The sequence below is a fragment of the Pseudomyrmex gracilis genome, unplaced genomic scaffold, assembly GCF_002006095.1.
Source record: "Pseudomyrmex gracilis isolate BER0280 unplaced genomic scaffold, ASM200609v1 scaffold_159, whole genome shotgun sequence".
Lineage (NCBI taxonomy): Eukaryota > Metazoa > Arthropoda > Insecta > Hymenoptera > Formicidae > Pseudomyrmex > Pseudomyrmex gracilis.
Window position 1 is genome coordinate 140,281 of NW_018020743.1, and position 19,018 is coordinate 159,298.

The following is a 19,018-nucleotide window of genomic DNA, read 5'->3' on the forward strand; positions in this document are numbered from 1 at the left end:
GATGCTTTAGTATCTAAAACACGTGACAGGAGTACGTCTTAACGAATTATTTTCGTTTTTCATTTTTTTTTTTTTTTTTTTTTTTTTTTTAATATATATATATATACAGAAATCACTGTTTTAAGTTTCATCCGCGAAATATACTGAGCGATACTCAAAAATTTCAATTCAGCTTTTAAAAGCATGGCAGAGTATGTATAATTATTTCTCTGACGAAAACTCTAATATATATATATATATATATATACATATATTATTGTAGACTTTCTGTTCTGTATTTTCAAAAAAAATCATTGAATAAAACGAGTATGTATATGAAACACAATTATGAAATTTCGTAATTTGTGATTCTCTTAAAGTGAGTCAGAAGAAATTTTTAAAATTTAATTACCACGTAAATTTCTCCTTTACGTCACTCCTTTGTGTTTCTTTACGTTCCTACATAAATTTTGTTACATTCGACAATTAAAATAACCCACGTCGAAGAACTTCATTGTATTGCGGATTGTGAGTAATTAGAGAACTAAAATCAATATAAGAGAACACGCGTCTGTTTTTCTGAGTAAACTATTTTTAGATATCTTTTGTTTCTCTGTGTCAGATTGTCACACACATACGTGAGCTTTGCTGCTCTGCTAGCGTGTTGTACCCTATAGATTTAAATTTACGCGTATCAAATTATCAATTTTGAAGTAATAATTTTTAAATAAATTAAACGACGAATATTGCATCAGAATTCTAACTAACGCTCGAGTGCGTGACGCGACACGTTGCTTTCGTGACTTTGCAATTTCGCGAATACAAACGCGTTTTGCGATCTCATGCGCGAATAATATAACGATAAACGTGACGTTGCACAAATGAGAAAGCACCAGAAATACTTCTTCAACATAAAGAGAAGCGGCCAACAGTATTGCTCGTGTTTATTAAAATATCTTTGTCTTGTTACACATAGTTTTATTATATGTCGAAACTTTATTGCTTTCTGTGAATGTTCCTTTGTTTTTTGTAAATGATTCACCGATTAATACGTAACGATCAAATGAGAAACTCTTGGAACTGTCTTACGTACGTAGGATCATTAAATCGTTAAACCAAAGGACTAAGTCTTAGCTTACGACAAATTGCGATAAACAATTAAAAGCGTAGTTTTACAACGACACACAAAAAATATCTTTTTGTTATCCGATTTATCGTTACGTTCGGTGCAAATGGAACGTAAGAAGATTATTTTTGCGGTACGAAGATCTCAAATATTAAATTTATATAAAACGTTCCTCATGCGTATAGTGCATGTGCTACATGAACACACACGCACATTCAGAAAGCTCTGGAAGAATCCTTTGTCTGAAGTCTAAATCGATACCGTGAAGCATCAATTTACGTATGTAGTGAAGCAGCTGACGTCACGTTCACCTGTGACGATCAGAACGAATCAGCGGAGTTCTGATATTTTTTCGACGTTTCTCGACCAATCGGGTGCGAGTGTGCGTCACAGACTCGTAGGTTAGGCTGAGTACCGTACAAGAGGGTATAAAAGAGGGGTTTGGAACGGTCCAAGTTCTATGATCGTTCAGCAGTGATACGCTACGTTACCTATCTCAGAAGTGAACTTCGTTGTCCTACGAGTCTTGCGTTAGATAATCTCAGCGAGAAGCTACGACATAAAAAGGTATGTACGCGCTAAATATTCAGGTTCTAGACCATTTTAAATAAAATGATCCAAGCTGAAATATTCGTGAAGGTGTGGATTTAATATTTTTATTGTTCAGTAATAGGCGTCAATATGCTTAATTTACTAGTCGCAAAGATTGCGTGTGTTTGATTCGTGTTCTTTTTTATATTGATTTTTTCGTTATGAGAAATGTGCCTATGTAATATATATATATATATCTATACGTTGAAATCGTTACATGAGGTTGTTGCTAGGCGAGACAATATCGCTCCATTGTGAAGTTACTTCGATCGATGTGTCTCGACAGTCAACACAAACAAAAATTGGCTCATGCTGAAAGTATTTTAAGAAAAAGTAATCAAACTAAATTGAGAAGAAAAAGTAATTTATTACTAAATACGTAAGTTGACCGCTTTCTACGGATATGACTCGTCGAATATAAACTGCGCAGTTGAACGCTGCCTGAAACAAAATGGCAGCTATCCCGTCTTCGTCACGCTAGCGCAACTGGACTTTTTATTTCACACGCGTAATAATTTTCATTCGATATCTATTCGGCTAAAATTTAACAAATATCTAGGTAAAAATAGTAAATTTGATTGCTTTTTCACAATTCCAAATGTGGCTCAAACAGTTTACATGTATTTTTGTGAGATTTTGTAAAATAGAGAATTTAATAATATTTGCACACGATGTGACTTACAAACACACAATGATTATAATACGTATCTTCCTCGTTTCAAATTTAATAACTCGATTTAATAGATTATATTTGTGTTTGAAATTACCAAGTTATTTAATTAAGATAAAATACTCAAATATTTGTTTTATTCTACTATATATTCTGAATTGTTTTATTATAGAGCACCATGCAGATTTTTGTAAAGACACTTACTGGCAAGACCATTACCTTGGAAGTAGAGGCGTCTGATACGATTGAGAACGTCAAGGCTAAAATCCAAGATAAGGAAGGAATTCCACCAGACCAGCAGAGATTGATCTTTGCTGGAAAACAGCTCGAAGACGGACGCACATTGTCAGATTACAACATCCAGAAGGAATCCACTTTGCATTTGGTTCTTCGTCTACGTGGTGGCATGCAAATCTTTGTCAAAACTCTAACCGGCAAAACCATTACCTTGGAAGTCGAAGCGTCCGATACCATTGAAAACGTCAAAGCCAAAATTCAGGATAAGGAAGGAATTCCTCCAGACCAGCAGAGGTTGATCTTTGCTGGAAAACAGCTCGAAGACGGACGCACATTGTCAGACTACAATATCCAGAAAGAATCAACTCTACATTTGGTACTTCGTCTACGTGGTGGCATGCAGATCTTTGTCAAAACTCTCACCGGCAAAACAATCACACTGGAAGTCGAGGCGTCTGACACAATTGAAAACGTCAAGGCCAAAATCCAAGATAAAGAAGGAATTCCTCCAGACCAGCAGAGGTTGATCTTTGCTGGAAAACAGCTCGAAGACGGACGCACATTGTCAGATTACAACATACAGAAAGAATCAACTCTACATTTGGTACTTCGTCTACGTGGTGGCATGCAGATCTTTGTCAAAACTCTAACCGGCAAAACAATCACATTGGAAGTCGAGGCGTCTGACACAATTGAAAACGTCAAGGCCAAAATCCAAGATAAAGAAGGAATTCCTCCAGATCAGCAGAGGTTGATCTTTGCTGGTAAACAACTCGAAGACGGACGCACATTGTCAGACTACAATATCCAAAAGGAATCTACTTTACATTTGGTTCTTCGTCTACGTGGTGGCATGCAGATCTTTGTCAAAACTCTAACCGGCAAAACAATCACATTGGAAGTCGAGGCGTCCGACACAATTGAGAACGTTAAGGCCAAAATTCAGGATAAGGAAGGAATTCCTCCAGATCAGCAAAGATTGATCTTTGCTGGTAAACAGCTCGAAGACGGACGCACATTGTCAGACTACAATATCCAAAAGGAATCNACTNTNCATTTGGTTCTTCGTNTNCGTGGNGGNATGCAGATCTTNGTCAAAACTCTNACCGGNAAAACAATCACANTGGAAGTCGAGGCGTCCGACACAATTGAGAACGTTAAGGCCAAAATTCAGGATAAGGAAGGAATTCCTCCAGATCAGCAAAGATTGATCTTCGCCGGAAAGCAGCTCGAGGACGGACGCACATTGTCGGACTACAACATCCAGAAGGAATCTACTTTGCATTTAGTCTTGAGGCTTCGTGGAGGTATGCAAATATTCGTCAAGACACTCACAGGTAAAACCATCACTCTGGAGGTCGAAGCGTCGGACACCATCGAGAATGTCAAAGCCAAAATACAGGATAAAGAAGGAATTCCTCCGGATCAGCAGAGATTGATCTTCGCCGGAAAGCAGCTCGAGGACGGACGCACACTGTCGGACTACAACATCCAGAAAGAATCAACTCTACATTTGGTACTTCGTCTACGTGGTGGCATGCAGATCTTTGTCAAAACCCTCACCGGCAAAACAATCACATTGGAAGTCGAGGCGTCTGACACTATTGAGAACGTCAAGGCCAAAATACAGGATAAAGAAGGAATTCCTCCGGACCAACAGAGATTGATCTTCGCCGGAAAGCAGCTCGAGGACGGACGCACACTGTCGGACTACAATATACAGAAAGAATCCACTCTGCATTTAGTTCTGCGACTTCGTGGTGGAAAGTAGTAGAGATTTTTTCAAAATTCAGCGACACACATGCGTGATGATATAAAATGTCGTTTATACTTCTCTCCTTTTTTATTACTTTCGTATAAACTCGATGGTTTTATTTTCTACTAAGTACAAAAAATGTTTATTGACGAGATGTATATATCAAAATCTTTAGGATACAGCAGGATAATTTAATTACTTCTATCAAAACAGATAAACATGTATTATATAGAAGTAATAGAATTTATATAGTGTACTCACTTCTCGGCGCTACGAAATTTATATTTATTTAGTACAAAAAATATTTTGCGAATAATAATGATTGTGATAATTTTATCCTGTTAACAAAGAGTATTGTAATATATAACAGAAGAGAGTAACCAGTGAATAAAGAGGAAGTTTAATAGCAATCCCACATACTCTATATCCTGATTCTTTCAAATTCCTTTTAAAAATGTTTGGTGTAATTTTTATAAAAACGTTTAAAAATTCATAGTTTTGTTTTATATTTGTATGAGTGGTCTTGCTATGTGTAAAAGAAATACAGTACTATTTCTTTGCAATAATCGTGTGTGTTGCAAATTTTATTGTGTATCGGGATTGTTAGAAGAGAAAACTATTGTAGATAGACACAAACATAGATTTGTAAAACTAGTGAAAAAAAAAAAGATCAAATTATCCACGATTTTCATGACCATTTGAGAGTTTTAATGACAAATTTCTATGTAAAAGAGACGCGCCAACGTTGCGCCAGATGGCGCGAGTGGAGTTGGAACACGTTTCAAAATGTAGATACAGTACACACACATGTATAAATTGTATTTCCTGCAATTTTGCTACGCCGAAAATAAGTGCTGATGAAAAAAACAAAGAAGTTAAGGGATGTTAAATTTAATTAGTATTTAAATAAGTAACCGCGTTCGATTGACCGTTGACGTGTGCAAGAAAAAAACAATGGATGCTGATAAGGTAGATTCTAAATGTGTGAATTTAAATAATTTATTATATAAATTTCATTTTTTAAAACAATTGAACTTTAGAAAAAAACATTTTATATTTATATTAAGACTCGGCAGAAAACATACGTACTGTCAGTGAATTTGATAATGCGATTAGAAATTATATGTATTTATATATATATATATATATATATATATATACACGTTTGAAAAGAAACACAAAATTGAGAAAAAAGTTCCTAATTAAATTTCGTTACGCGGATGAGATAAAAAAGCGATGATCATGTAATTGGTGGTGTGCGTTCACCGCAATTATTTACATTTCAATTACTAATCGAGTTCGCGGCACGAGCGCAGCGAGTTGATTATAAAATTTGCACGCTTCTGGGAGACGCAAAAACGCGTGTATGTTTTTCTGCCGCGCAGCAAAATTTGATGATAGCGCACAAACGTGTGTAAATTCACTGATAACATATTACCTTAATTCATTGAATGTTTTTTAAGCGGGAAAAGAAAGAACTACACATAAAAATGCACGCAATAACTATCGTGAGGAATCGGCGAAAATTACAATAAAGAATTTTCCTGATATTGACTCTGGGACGTTCTTTTGCGAATTAAAACAAAGCTCGGAAGTCATTCTCCCGATATGATATCGTTATTGAAAATTTGTTCGTAATTTTTGATCGCCGCTTTTGATCCTATATCTGACACACACAATGTAATGTCACGTGTATACGAGCGTCCGTTGCGTATGTGCGTGTATATGAGCGAAAGGAGACGTTTATTCGGAGAGCCAAGCTAAGCTACTTCTCTCTGTCTCTCCATACGTCTGGTACTTTTAGGTAGGGGTGAGAAAGTCGCAGGAATAGGCGGTAGTGAACACATACGGTCTTGTTCAGTCCAAGGTTTTCGTCCGAGCGGCGCACACACGTTGGACGCAGCAGCATCCCGCGTTTGCTACTCTTGAACGCCACAGCGCGGGGATTCTTCTTTCGCCGCCGCGTGATAAGAAGCACAAGTAGTACAAGTCGCATTTATTCCCACTTCGAGGAAACAAGAGAGTCCCGAGAAAGTAAGTGTGACAAAGTTGTTTGACTTTTTTTTCTCTCTCTCTCTCTCTCGTTTTTTTATTTTTATTTTATTTGTTTTAATTTCATATTTACATTTGATATTTTTTATATTAAATTAAAACGCGGTTTTAGTTTTATATTAGAGTAAAATAGTTTTTTTCCGAAAAAAAATATAGATATATACGCGCATATTAAATATTATGGTTATTACTTTTTTGTTTGTTTGAAAAAATAAACAGCAAGTAAATAAAATGTGAATTTATTGCGCCGCGCGTTATGATGTTACATAAATTCTAAAATATATTCACAAATTTGCGTTGCAATAATATCGAGCGAGAATAACAATTATCATCGTACGTGTTTGTTCTCGTGATACTGATCGAAACATGAAAAATACGCGGTGGCGCAAAAATCTAGTTTCTAATTTTTCTTACACCTCTCTCGAAAAATTGAAAAATTTATTGTTACGTGACATATAAAAATAATTATACTCGAAGGTTTTTCCATACATTGCTTTCAATCAACGAGACTAGATATTACTGTTTGCACTTAAAGGTTCGCGCGCGCGTGTGTGTGTGAAGCAAACTCGGAAAGCAAAACAAATAGTAATCTGAAGAAAAGAGCCTTCGCGCGCGCGTATCTTGGTGCTAACTCGGAGACTGACGAAGCAGCGAACTGCTGCGTGAAGAACCGAGAAACTGAAGGATCTCTTCGATTCTGAGATTGACGCGCGCAAGGGTGTTCGTGCGAGACAACAGATCCATCCGGAAGATGAGCGGCTTGGCGGTTTGTTTGATACTCCTCTCCATGGCAGGTGAGTCTACGAGATAAGGTCACACAGATAAGAGCGCGGTCCTCTGTGTATTGGAGCTATAAATAGAAAGCCCTTAACGCATTTACGGTCCAGCTGTGCGCAGAAATTCCCGGGCTCTTAATCCGGGAGATCAAAGATATTCTGCGATTTTTTTTTGCGAAAGAAACAGCGTGCGTGTGTTTTCGAAACTTATCCAGATCCGCGCGAAACAATAGAAACTTGTTAAAAAATGATAAGAGATATATGCTCGTTTCAAAATAAATATGTAGGAGATATCACGGGTTGTACGAAAAAACAAAAAAAAAGAAAAAAAAAAAACGAGACACAGCTGTGATGTATTGCACTGCTCTTTATTTATAAGCTTATCAATGGAAATAACGAAGCCGGGAAAAGTGAATCGGGCTAATCGCAAACAAGTTTGTTTTGCTGCGGTATTGTTTGTCGCGTGAAAAACTCGTTACGTATAATATTCTGAAAATTGGCTCGCTTATAACAAAAACACTCTTACTTAATGACAATTCAACTGACTTTTTCGCGAAAAAATTTTTTGCAAACACAACCGGGGAACGGATTATTAAAAATACTTCTGAAGTAATTTGGTGATTTTAGGACAAAAAAAAAAAAAAAAAAAAAACGATTTATTGGAAAAATGCAACGAAATTGCGTCATTTGTTTATAAACATTTTGTCAACGTTTAATATAATAGAGAGAACAAAATGTTTGAAGCGAAAAACGGGGGCGAACGTTTTGTTTCGGCACGTTTTAGGTTTTTAACGATGTGTATTTTGATGAAAAAACGCGCAACGTGCTCGCGCAAATGTTACACGCGTGTCCGAAAAATCAAATGTAACATATGCGCGCGCGAGAGCAAACACTTTAACATAATACAAACTATTGAGCTTTGCGAGAAGTGAATGTGCGCGTTTCTATTTCGAAACCCCCTTTGCCGGGGCGAAAGTCCGTGCAGAAATTAAACTTCGAAAATAGGAACAAAAATATATTCCATGAACGTTAAACGCGCTCCGCCTCCCCATAGCGTCGGTATCTAACTCTCGTTGTGTGTTCACGAAGTTGCAGTCTTTTCGTTGCATACAATTTAACTAACTGTATAACGCGCGACTATACGTGAAGCGCACGGACCCTCGCTATTGCCTGCGCGCGCTTTCATCTAAAGTCTGAAGAACGAGAACTACGAGCATGTATAAATCTGCATTGCGCATATATTCCATATATAATGTATTCCAAAATACACCAGTACTCATCCAACACTTTGTCAATTAATTTCACGTGTCTGTTTTAATACTGAGAGTCAGAAATACCGAGAGAAAGAGAAATAGAGAGAGAGAGAGAGAGAGAGAGAGAGAGAGAAAGGCGTCGACATTTCTCGCAAAGTTCTAATATTGACGTTTTTTTCAATTAAAAGTCAACGAGTTAAATTTCCAGTGAATTAAAGTCCACTTAAAAAAAAAAAAAAAATCAATGTGCGCGGAGCAAAATTTTATTATCAACTTTCGCTCGATCTATTTAATTTAAGAAAATTTTCTCTCTCGCATTTCCGCGTCTCCGTCTGTGTTTTATCAATTTTCTCGAAGCTGTTGGCGACGATTTCGGTACAATATTTCTGCGAATCGAAGAGAGAACGAAGCATCCCAGGAATGATCAAAGAGTTTCTTCTCGTTAAACGTAAGTATTGGGACGACGACGATTCATTGTGGGCCTATTTTCTCACAATGTCATTTCTGCGGCGCAGTTGCAAGAACCAGAAATTCACGTCCCCGTAGGAAACGTAATCCGATTTCTTTCGACGTCGAGATATCATCTCTCTCTCTTTCTCTCAACGACAACGATCCTTTCTGGCCCTTTTTAGCTCTCTCTCTCTCTCTCTGTCGGCGTCGGCGTCGCGTCGCGTCGCTCTCGCTCGCTTTCTTTTGTGCTTTCCCGCCGTTTCTCTCTAGTGGTTCAACCGTGAGCTAAATATAGAAACATTGCAAGGGTCTGACCAAGTAACTTGTCGCTATTAACGGACGGAGGGTCGACGGCGAGAGGCGTCGAGTAAGAGATCGCACGGGACCCGACTTCAACGTCGGACTCTCCGCGGCGATCCGATAGAATTGGGACGAGGAGGATTTATTAAATTTTCCCGCGCGGCTTTTCCGGAATATTCCGGCATTCCGGGAAAATGAGATCCGTTATTTCGGGACTGAGATAAGTCGCGAAGAAAGAGAGAAATGAGAGAAAAAGAAAGAGAGAGACAGAGAGAGAGAGATATGATGACTTTCGGGCAAACAAGAAGACCCGCGGCGGACTCCGAGCCCCGTTTTCGTTTTGTCGAGGCGAAAACTATCTTGGCATTACAGTTAAGGAGAAAATTAGTCTCCAAATTCGTCAAAGACCCTGTTATTACAAGATACCTTTATATATATATATATATATATTATCGATTTTCCCTCTCGCGCTCTCTTCGTGTCTTTGTCATTACGGTTCTCCTAATTACTTTACAGTTCTTCCTTCAATTGAGACGCGGAGTCTTCTTACCTCTCTCGCTTTCTTTGGAAAGCGCTTTACTTCTTCATCGCGAATTTTTTTTTATTATCATTATTACATCTACGAAATTAACGTAAAATACAGATATAATTAAGATAAAATAAGGAAATGTCTCGTCATAATCTCGTTCGACTTGTGTACTCACGTAAGCAATTTCACGTGAGACACACGATACATATATATATATATATATATATATATACAATATACACTCTGTACAAGTTAGATTTCGCAATATATGATTTACTTTTCCGACCTAGTTTTCGGCTTCGGGAAAACTAGATTTCCCATCTTCCCGATCGTCTCGGATTCGTTTTCTCACGTTACACTTGTGCATTTCAATGGAATCGACTCGCTATTGAACGAGAACTGTGTCCGCGTCCAAATTTTGCTTCAGGGGTGAAGGGGAGGAGGCGAGTCTCTCTGCTATCGTACAAGGTTGAACTCTTATCGGTATCGAGTTGCCCCACGCTCAAAGCGTCGTCGCCTCGCGTTGTTCTCTCGCTCCGATCGATCTCTTTTTCTTAAAGCTCATCGAAATAACAACATGTGCGGAAGACACACGTGTATGTTTTGTTTTTCCCTTCGTGTTCATTCGACCGAAGAAATCGAAAAACTGTTTCGGGAAAAATCCTGTCCGAGGAGCGCGATCGGGAGGAAATGAAGAGAGAATCGTTTGCTAAAATATTCGCGACACACGAGTAGGAATGAAAAGAATTCGGTTCGACAAAAAATTATTTTATATTGTTATTTTTTTTTGTTTTTTATAAATTTTGTTAAATCTCTTCTCGTGGAAAGTCTCGGCGTCAAATCTACTTGACAATTTGCAACGAGACAATCAACGGTATCGTGCGATGGTCAGAGATCGAGAAATCGTTACGTCGACTTGTAATGTAAAATCCGCCTTTTGCGATCGCAAATTACAGAAGATTATCGACGACGATGTATAACTTCGTAACTTCATTTTTGTTTTTCCCTCTCTCGCTTTTTCTCGTTGATTCGCGCGATCGGGTGCAATTCCTCGGGAAACTTCCCCGTGCTCTCACAGAAGTTAACGTGATTGTTGGTGTTTATTTTTGATCTATACACTCGCATCGTCCGTTAATCCGGCATTTTTCATCGGAACCGAATTACAGAATCAACAGAACGCATACCCGGCTCGAAAATGTTTGTGGCGCGATCGGGTGGATAAAACGTGCCCCGCAGTAACAGGCCGCGCGGATCCGTAGCCAGCCAGCAAACGTGGCAAGCGCGGCAATTTGCGCATTCCCGGGTAGAGTCTGCAAATTGATCCCGCCTGGATTTTTTTCCAATTTTTACACGTCTGACCCATTTTTCAACGATTCCGCCGCCCATTACGTATGCTAATCAGTTTTGTAACTCGGCGTGCGCGCGCGCGCACGCGGCGCGCACAGCGGCGGCCTTGTTTGCTTTAGCAAAACGTACGGGCGATAAATCGCGCCGTGGAAACCGGCGCGTAATTGCACGCGTGTCCGCGGCTCGTCGGGTATAAGTACCCTTTTCGAAACCCGAGAACTCGCTTTGTCCTACGATTAAGTTGTCACGCCCGCGCTCATAACGGCATAAATGCAATTTTTCACAAAGAGAATTTTTCAACTTTGACAAAAAATGAAAAAGTGTCCCGCGTGCATGTTCAATTTTTTTTAATTTTACCTCTTGCATTTATCTCACCGCACAAGAATTGTCGCACATCGCTTGCTGCCGGTGTTCTCCTCACTTCTCACGCTACCTGGAAACTAAATGCAATTTCTTTTTTTTTTTTTTTTTTGTTTGCATCCATTCTCGAAGAGAAATCGATTCGATCCAAAGTTTGAATCGGCGGCAGCGCCGCCGCGTTTGTTTCATGTAAATTCTCGCGTGTGCGTCTTCTGCTAATTGAATCTGCATTTCTGATTAGCGCGCTTGATTTTATCGTGGCGATTGACCGCGCTAATGCGGTAATATACACACGCGTGCGTGTGCGCGCGCGCGCGCGCGCGCGCGAGAGAGAGAGAACGCACACAGGCGTGTGAGTGTATGGAAGTGCATTTCCATATGCATGCACTAACGTGCCGGATGGATGCGTGCACTTTCGGGGTATCCCCGATGTACAGGCGTATTTCATTTTCACCAAAGCGCTTTTACATTGTTACACGTGCGCGAAATACCGAACACGAAAACGCTTTAGAACCTATTGTCGGTTGGCGAAGTTAGCAATTTCTATCAGAAATATTTCGAGAGAGAGAGAGAGCGCGCGTTTCTCCCACTTCGCTTTCCTCTCTTCTTCCATCCTCGCGCGTTCGAGTTGATAACGTTAACACCTTACATTATTTATAGATCGCAACGAGAGAGAGAGAGAGAGCGCGAAACAAAACGTTAATTAATTTCCACGTATACCGACAAAACTTATTCAAATTTAACGTTGTATGTGTAATGTGTAAATTTGCGCGTTTCCTCCTATTTCATTCGCCAGTTTCACAGGTTTTGAGGGACTGATCGGCGGTGGCGCGTACGAAGAGAGAGAAGTTGCACAATTTTCGCGAGGATTCGCGCGACCTATTCGCGCGCGCAATGTATATAGAACGTTTCCGACAATATACGCGGCACCATCGGCCGGTCGTATTTATTTATTTTTCCCATTGTCAACGATAGTTTGTTGTTCGAGAGTTTTCAACTCTCGCGTTCGATAGCGACATTTCCGGCCGGGAGGGAAAAGGGAGGAAGGGGAAAGATATTTTATGTTAATTGCTTTTCCCAATATATTTTCCCAATATCGCGTATATAAATTGTATAAAAGGCACCGACCAAAACACTTAAAATATATATTTACACGCGTATAAAGTGTATTTATTTAACAGTCAAATCACGAGTGTGCGTTCTGTGTTTTCCAAACAAAAGTATATATCGAATTAATAGGTTACACACACGTGACGTAAATATCGCGTTTGCGGTTCGCGTGCGCGTCAACAACGCGATCAGAAGTGACGTGATCGCCGCGCGAAATCGCGCGTCAACGCGAAGTCGCAATTACGGGGCGGGGGGGGGCGTTTTAATGCGAAATATCGCCCGACACACACAACCCCCTCCGGGCGATTATTAATCAAACGTGGCAGCCGTGGTCGCGGAAGCCGGTTTTCATGTCGCGGACGTAAGTGGCGCTTATTTTCATTTGTCGTTTCTCATGGGCGCGGAGTTTCCGCGCCTCGACAGCCGCGTTTCGCTCGACAGCTGTGCTATGCCGCGCGCGTAACCGGCTTCTTCTCGAAACCGATTATTCGGCACGCCAGGATATCGGCAGTTTCCACACACACACACACACAGAAAATTATCACCGCGATAATATGCCCGCGATCGCGTGCAATCGTTACGACGATTTTTACGTCTCACGAAACGATCTCTTTGTCGGAGACTCTCTTTGTTGCTGCGATAGCATAAATCGCGTCTGCGCGTAAATGTTGAAATGTACACATGTGTGTGGTTACAGGGAAACTTCTGTAACGCACAGATCGAGGTCAGTTACCGAGGATCGCTAAAAATACGCGTGTGCGCGCGAGCGATCTGTCAGAATACGTTCAAGAATTCTTCGATCGTAAGAACGCGTGACATAAGATCGCGACATCGAAGGAACCGGACACCGTCTCTTTCAACGTCTCTCTCGTTCTCTTTCTCTCTCTCTCTTGCGGTCGCTAATATCCGTTATGATAAGCGACGAACGGTTTGTGGCACACGCGAACTTGATACCCCCCGAGTGTGTTACCCAAAGCCTCCTCCGTCTCTCTCTCTCTATACAGTCGCCGGTTTCTTCCGCAATAAATTGCGTCGGGGTCAAACAGCCTTTCGCGGACTCGGTGCGATACGATAGCGTCCCGGCGCACACAAACGTAGAGCTTTTTCTCAAGAAACTCTCTCGCTTCCACTCATTCTCAGAATTTCTGAGAATCTTTTCTTTAACGCGAGAGAAGAACTAAAAATTTTTACCAGTACGCGAAAAGTTCTCGCGCTATCTTCCGCGGAAGCGGTTTTCAGCTAGAGAGAGAGAGAGAGAGAGAACGTCGCCTGAAACTCTTTTTCCGTATGATACCCGCGGAACTGTTTCGTTTCTCCCTGGAGATCTATCTGGCGCGGTTGATGGGACTTATACAGATCGGACGTACTGATAGGAATTCTTTTATGCGCGCTCCGGCGAAACATTATACACGTACGTTTGCCTATTACGCGCGTCTCTATATTTCCATTGCGCCGCGGAGAATTTTAAAATCCGGAATTCCGCCGAGTTTTTTTTCAATGTTTACAAAGGGAATTAATAAACGAGGTGGAAAAATATATTTCGCGAACTCTCTCGCGTAATATGTAATTTTTCATTTTGACTCGAACGCGTTATGGTATGTGCGAGCTACAAAAAAAAAAAAGGCACACGTTTTAATTGAAATTATATCATTATTATTATTATTATTCTTCAATGTGTAAAAAGAAAAAAAAAACACGGAACAATTTGCATCTCTCCTCGGCGCGAGAATGCGAATCCGATTGACGCCGGCCGCGCGCTTTCTGCGAGCCGGAAAAAGTACATCAAAATTATCTATAAAAAGTTTTTAGAAAAGAAACAAGCAAAAATCTATAATGCGGCGCGAAAGCGCAAACTCAGCTCTGAGGCGCGATGAGTAAAGATAGCCCGGGAAGACGTCTCTCTTCGCTTTTCGCGCGCGCACATCATTACTTATTCCTGCGCGGCTAGGAACCTGGTGACGACAGATTTATCGGGTGAAAAATTCACGGGACGGGACGTCGTTGTCGTCGTCGTCGTCGTCGTCGTTGCCGCCGCCGCCGCCGCCGCCGCCGTATTGTCTTCGGTTTCGGATTGCCAAATGGGAAAACGTTGTTCCTGTTGCGGCGGAATTTGCCCGACCGACTCGTCAGTCCGGCTCGTAGCTTCGAGAAAGTGCGCGCGACAACGGCACGGGAGAAGGCTGCAAATAAATCGATGTGACCGATATCCTTTTTCGTCGTCGCGAGAAGTCCGTCTCTCGCGCGGAAAAAAGATTGCTGTTTACGGAAGCCGCGAATAATTTAAACGCCGACGGGGGCAACTTTTTTTCTCTCCCTCATTCGCAATATTTCTCGCAAATAGCCGCTCGCGAAGAGAAAGAGAGAGACAGAGAGAGAGAGAGAGAGAGTCCGAGTTCGAGACTCGATCGGTCACGGCGGAGCGGACGGCGAACGTGTAAATATATTTTTGCGCAAAGAGCGCAAAGCTGCGGAAATTAATTACTTTCTTCCTACAAGCCGTACACACATCTCATCAAGCTTTCGCGTGCGCGTATTGCAAAATAAAACGCGCGCGATTTTGCCTTTTATATTTATTCGAAGCAAACATTCCCGATAGATGCAGAAAAGAAAAAAAAATTATATATACGAACGTTGATGATTTCTCTCTCTCTCTCTCTCACTCTCATATATATTCGAGCGGCGTGTTTCTTTAAGCCGCGCGAGACGGAACGAACGTCTCTCTCGATATATGTATATACAGAAGAGACTTCTTCCTTCTCCCGCCGCGACATCCGCAAACGATTGTGGCTCGCGGAGCATGACGGAGCCCGAACGGAGTGATGGGATCGCCGCGACTACGTCGGACGTGTACATATCGTTAAGTCCGGAGACACCACGTCGCGAATCTGCGATTTCGATCATGAAGGGGCCTTTTAATGGACGCGCGTGACTAACCGTCCTTTATTTCGCGCGCTGTCAAAGTCGTTGACACCGGAGGAGTCGAGATCATTGATCGCGCGTCGTTTGCACATACGCGCGTCGTCTCTCATCGTCGACCGAGAAAGACAGAAAGAGAGAGAGAAAAAGAAAGAGAGCTACTCGAGAAAGAAGTCTCTCGCTGATGTATACAGGGAGTTTCAGGAGAGAAAGTATACAATATACGCCACAGCAACAACGTCTCCTCAACGGACGATTGACGGAAAAAAAAAAAAAAAAAATGAAACAAAAAGAAAATTCTGAAGTAACGAGGAAAATTGAAATGTAAGCGTAAGCGGTGACGTGTATTTTTTTTGTATGATTTTTTAATTCTCCCGCAAGGTATCTACGTAGTAAAGTCACACTACGGATGTGGATCAGGCACTATGTAGTTTGCCTGATCATACTTGACGCTGTCGCGCTGTAAAATAAAAAAAAAAAGTTACAACGAGTGATTCGCATTTTAGAGAAACCGATTGTGGAGTCGAACTAAAATTCTCAACATTACACACACGTGGGCCATATGTAACTATATTTTACAATTTATTTATATTTACAGTGTGTATATTTACAAAGCACATGTTTGCAACGTACTTATTAATTTGTAACAAATCAACTGATTTGTGTTCAGAGTCTAATTGGGTGGTGCGTGCAAATGCAACAAAATTTGTTTAATTAAAATAAAAAATATTGCAACTCTGTGTAATTATACCTCTAATCGAAATCATTAAAAATATCTTTTGCAGAATTGTAAACGTGTCTGATAATTTTTTAAAAATTTTTTAACCGTTCATTCTGCAGCATTCCCCGCATGAGAGTGTAAAATAAAGTATAAATTTTTATCCAGAACCGAGACGATGGTGTTATACTCGCGACCGTATACACACCGATACAATATAGTTTTCATCGACGCGCGTGCGTTCGTTCAAATGCGAAAATTACATCGTTATATGTTACTCTTTTAACGCTCGTGTTTCGTCTCGGCATTTCAATCCTCTCTTTCGCCATATTATTACATCTCGTTCCGAAAGTATAGGGAGGGGAAGGGGAGGAAGGATCGCAATCAAATGGCAAAACTCCAATGAACAGGCTGACTTGATGAATATTCGACTCCGATCTCTCGACTCCCGTCGACTTTGTAGACTTGATTTACCGATCTATGCAAATTAGGAGTAATCCAATAATCTCGAGTGACTCGAATTCCCGTTTCTCATATATATATATATGTACATATATATATATATATATATATATATAAGCGTGTGAGTGAGAGAGAAATGGAGCTCTCTCTCGCGCGCGCACGCCACCGGTCAATTACATAAATTGAGGCCCGCAAGTTACTTTAATTAAGCGTTTAATTCTTCGTTAATCTCGCGAAGAGCTGCGTCACGCGTCTTGGTAGGTCGTGCGAAGTGTGTTTCGTTTCGACACGGCGTAACATTTAGCGTCAATTTAACACGCCACAAGGAGAGTCCGAAGGAGGTTCCGAATGTTCGCGCGCGCGCGCGCGCGCGAGAGCTGAATATTTTATCACACACAGCACGAAACGAAAACGGAACCCTCTCACGCGATTCATATTTAATTAACCGATTGACATTCGGTTAGAGAAACGGCGCTCTCAAGAGCTTTTCCCCCGTGGAAACGAAATTAAACCGTTTAATTCTGCGCGCAACGGGTCTTAATTTTAAGCTTTTAAGTTGACGAGACGATGAGTTATGATTCGTGCGAATACGCGCGATTAAAATTTCTACTCTCGTGTTGTATTAAAAACTGCGTTATTTTTTTTTTTTACGTGTAAATAAACAACTAAGAGAGAACACGGGAGGAAATTAGGATTTTGAGGCGAAGAGAGCGCGCGTTGCGCTCACGACGACGCCGTAAGGTAGGTACATTCACGACAATTTACGATGCACTTTGTGCAATGGCGAGGGACAGGTAAGCCGCAATGTTCAAAGTTTTACTACCCGTTTTATCATCGGTCAATAGACTCCACAAAAGGCCCGAAAAATATATTTCCAGAAGCGCGGTCGATACGCGCGACAATGTTCAATTTTGCGCCATAAATTTCGCAACGTAAATAAATGTCAATTTCGTTGCGGCAACAACAAAGCTTTTATCGCGTTTATTTAAGAAATAAAAAAAAAACAAAACAAAAAAAAAAGAATATTTTTTTACAACAGCGTCGTAAAATTTTTTTTCCAATTAAAACGTCGAAATATGATACGCGGGACTGAAAAATTTCTCCGTATAACAAAATCGTGTTCGTTTCGAATTTCATCGAAGAGAATCTGAAATATTTTTCGACCGTTTTGCGATACTTCGTGGACGAGGAGGGAAAAAAAAAAAAAAAAAAGAATCATCTCGGTTCTCCGAGCTTGAGAGACGATTCTCACTTTGTTTTAACCACTTCTTTGACGCGACCATCGCGTCTGGTGGTCCCGCGCAAAAAAATTTGTTGCGACCGACAGGACAGTCGCACAGTGCTCTGTCTACGTCACAAAGAGCGTTCGTATTATTAGCGTGAAATATTAAGCGAGACTCTAAACGCCTCTGCTGGTGCCAGAGTCCGGAGTCTCGTTGTAACATTTTGCGAACTCTGTTCACATTGAAGATTCATCAGATGCTGCGAATTACCGACAACCGAATCGTCACCGTATATCGAACGCGCGATGTAAACGTTCTCGATTAATTTCACGCAAACTATTGTTGCGGTTCAACACATCTCCCGTTGTGTGTCTTTTTTTTCAGGTATTGCAGTTTGTCGCGCGAAGGAGAAATCTGATTGTGAGTATTTTTTAAAATCAAACTATACATATATACATATATATATATATTTTTATACATATATATATGTATCTCAAAAATAAACACGGCGACGAGGATGGCTCGCGATCACAAATGTGATAATTTAAAATCAGATATATAATTGATGAAATTGATTTCTCGTTAAAGAGCTTCAACCTGCCTCGACACTCGCGTCGAATTTTCGATTCGGATATTTAGCCGCAGCTTTCCCGTTCGTTTGCCGCGACCATATCACACACAACCCACACATCCATACACGAGAGCGTGCGTAACGTATTTCGTCACTTTCAGTTTTCACGCGCCCCAACTGCACGATCCAGGCGCCGGAACGTGGATATGTGCTGCAACAGCGTATTCTTGCGAACGGCACTCTGCAAATTATATACACGTGCAACGAGGGCTACGACACGTGGGATCGCGTGGTTGCGACTTGCACCCCCGACGGCTGGAACATTCCCGTACCGAAATGCGTTCGTTACCGTAAGGACATTATCTATTATTTTAACAAAACACTTGAGGATGTAAGAGCGCACACAACGTTCGATTGTTTGCGACGCTCAATAATTTTTTTCTATTTTTTAGAAACGACTCGCGTCCGCATTTCTTTTTTTTTTTTTTTTTTTTTTTTCAAGTCATCGCGCATTTAACCACCGCGCTCTAGCCTTCTCATTGGATTAATTAGACGCGGATCACGAATCCTACATTAATCTTCATGATCGTTC

At 40.8% G+C, this 19,018-nt stretch overlaps 2 protein-coding genes across 8 annotated transcripts in view; both read left to right on the forward strand.

Moving 5' to 3' along the window:
- The first annotated feature begins 1,559 nt into the window (after positions 1-1,559).
- Positions 1,560-4,769, forward strand: LOC109857435 (polyubiquitin-C). Its single transcript, XM_020433730.1, has 2 exons — positions 1,560-1,672; positions 2,539-4,769. The coding sequence occupies exon 2, from the start codon at positions 2,545-2,547 to the stop codon at positions 4,372-4,374; it is 1,830 nt and encodes a 609-aa protein (XP_020289319.1). The 5' UTR covers positions 1,560-1,672; positions 2,539-2,544; the 3' UTR covers positions 4,375-4,769.
- A 104-nt stretch (positions 4,770-4,873) lies between these two features.
- Positions 4,874-19,018, forward strand: part of LOC109857433 (fibrillin-2-like) — a 43,083-nt gene continuing 28,938 nt past the window's right edge. For 3 of the 7 annotated variants that reach the window (XM_020433726.1, XM_020433728.1, XM_020433727.1), the window contains exons 1-4: positions 6,098-6,393; positions 6,947-7,205; positions 18,240-18,275; positions 18,588-18,776. In XM_020433726.1, coding sequence (XP_020289315.1) covers positions 7,163-7,205; positions 18,240-18,275; positions 18,588-18,776 — 268 coding nt within the window. In that variant the 5' untranslated portion in view covers positions 6,098-6,393; positions 6,947-7,162. Of the gene's footprint in view, positions 5,329-6,097; positions 6,394-6,924; positions 7,206-18,239; positions 18,276-18,587; positions 18,777-19,018 lie in introns of those variants that run through there. The other 4 variants (XM_020433722.1, XM_020433723.1, XM_020433724.1 and 1 more) reach the window with 4 other exon arrangements.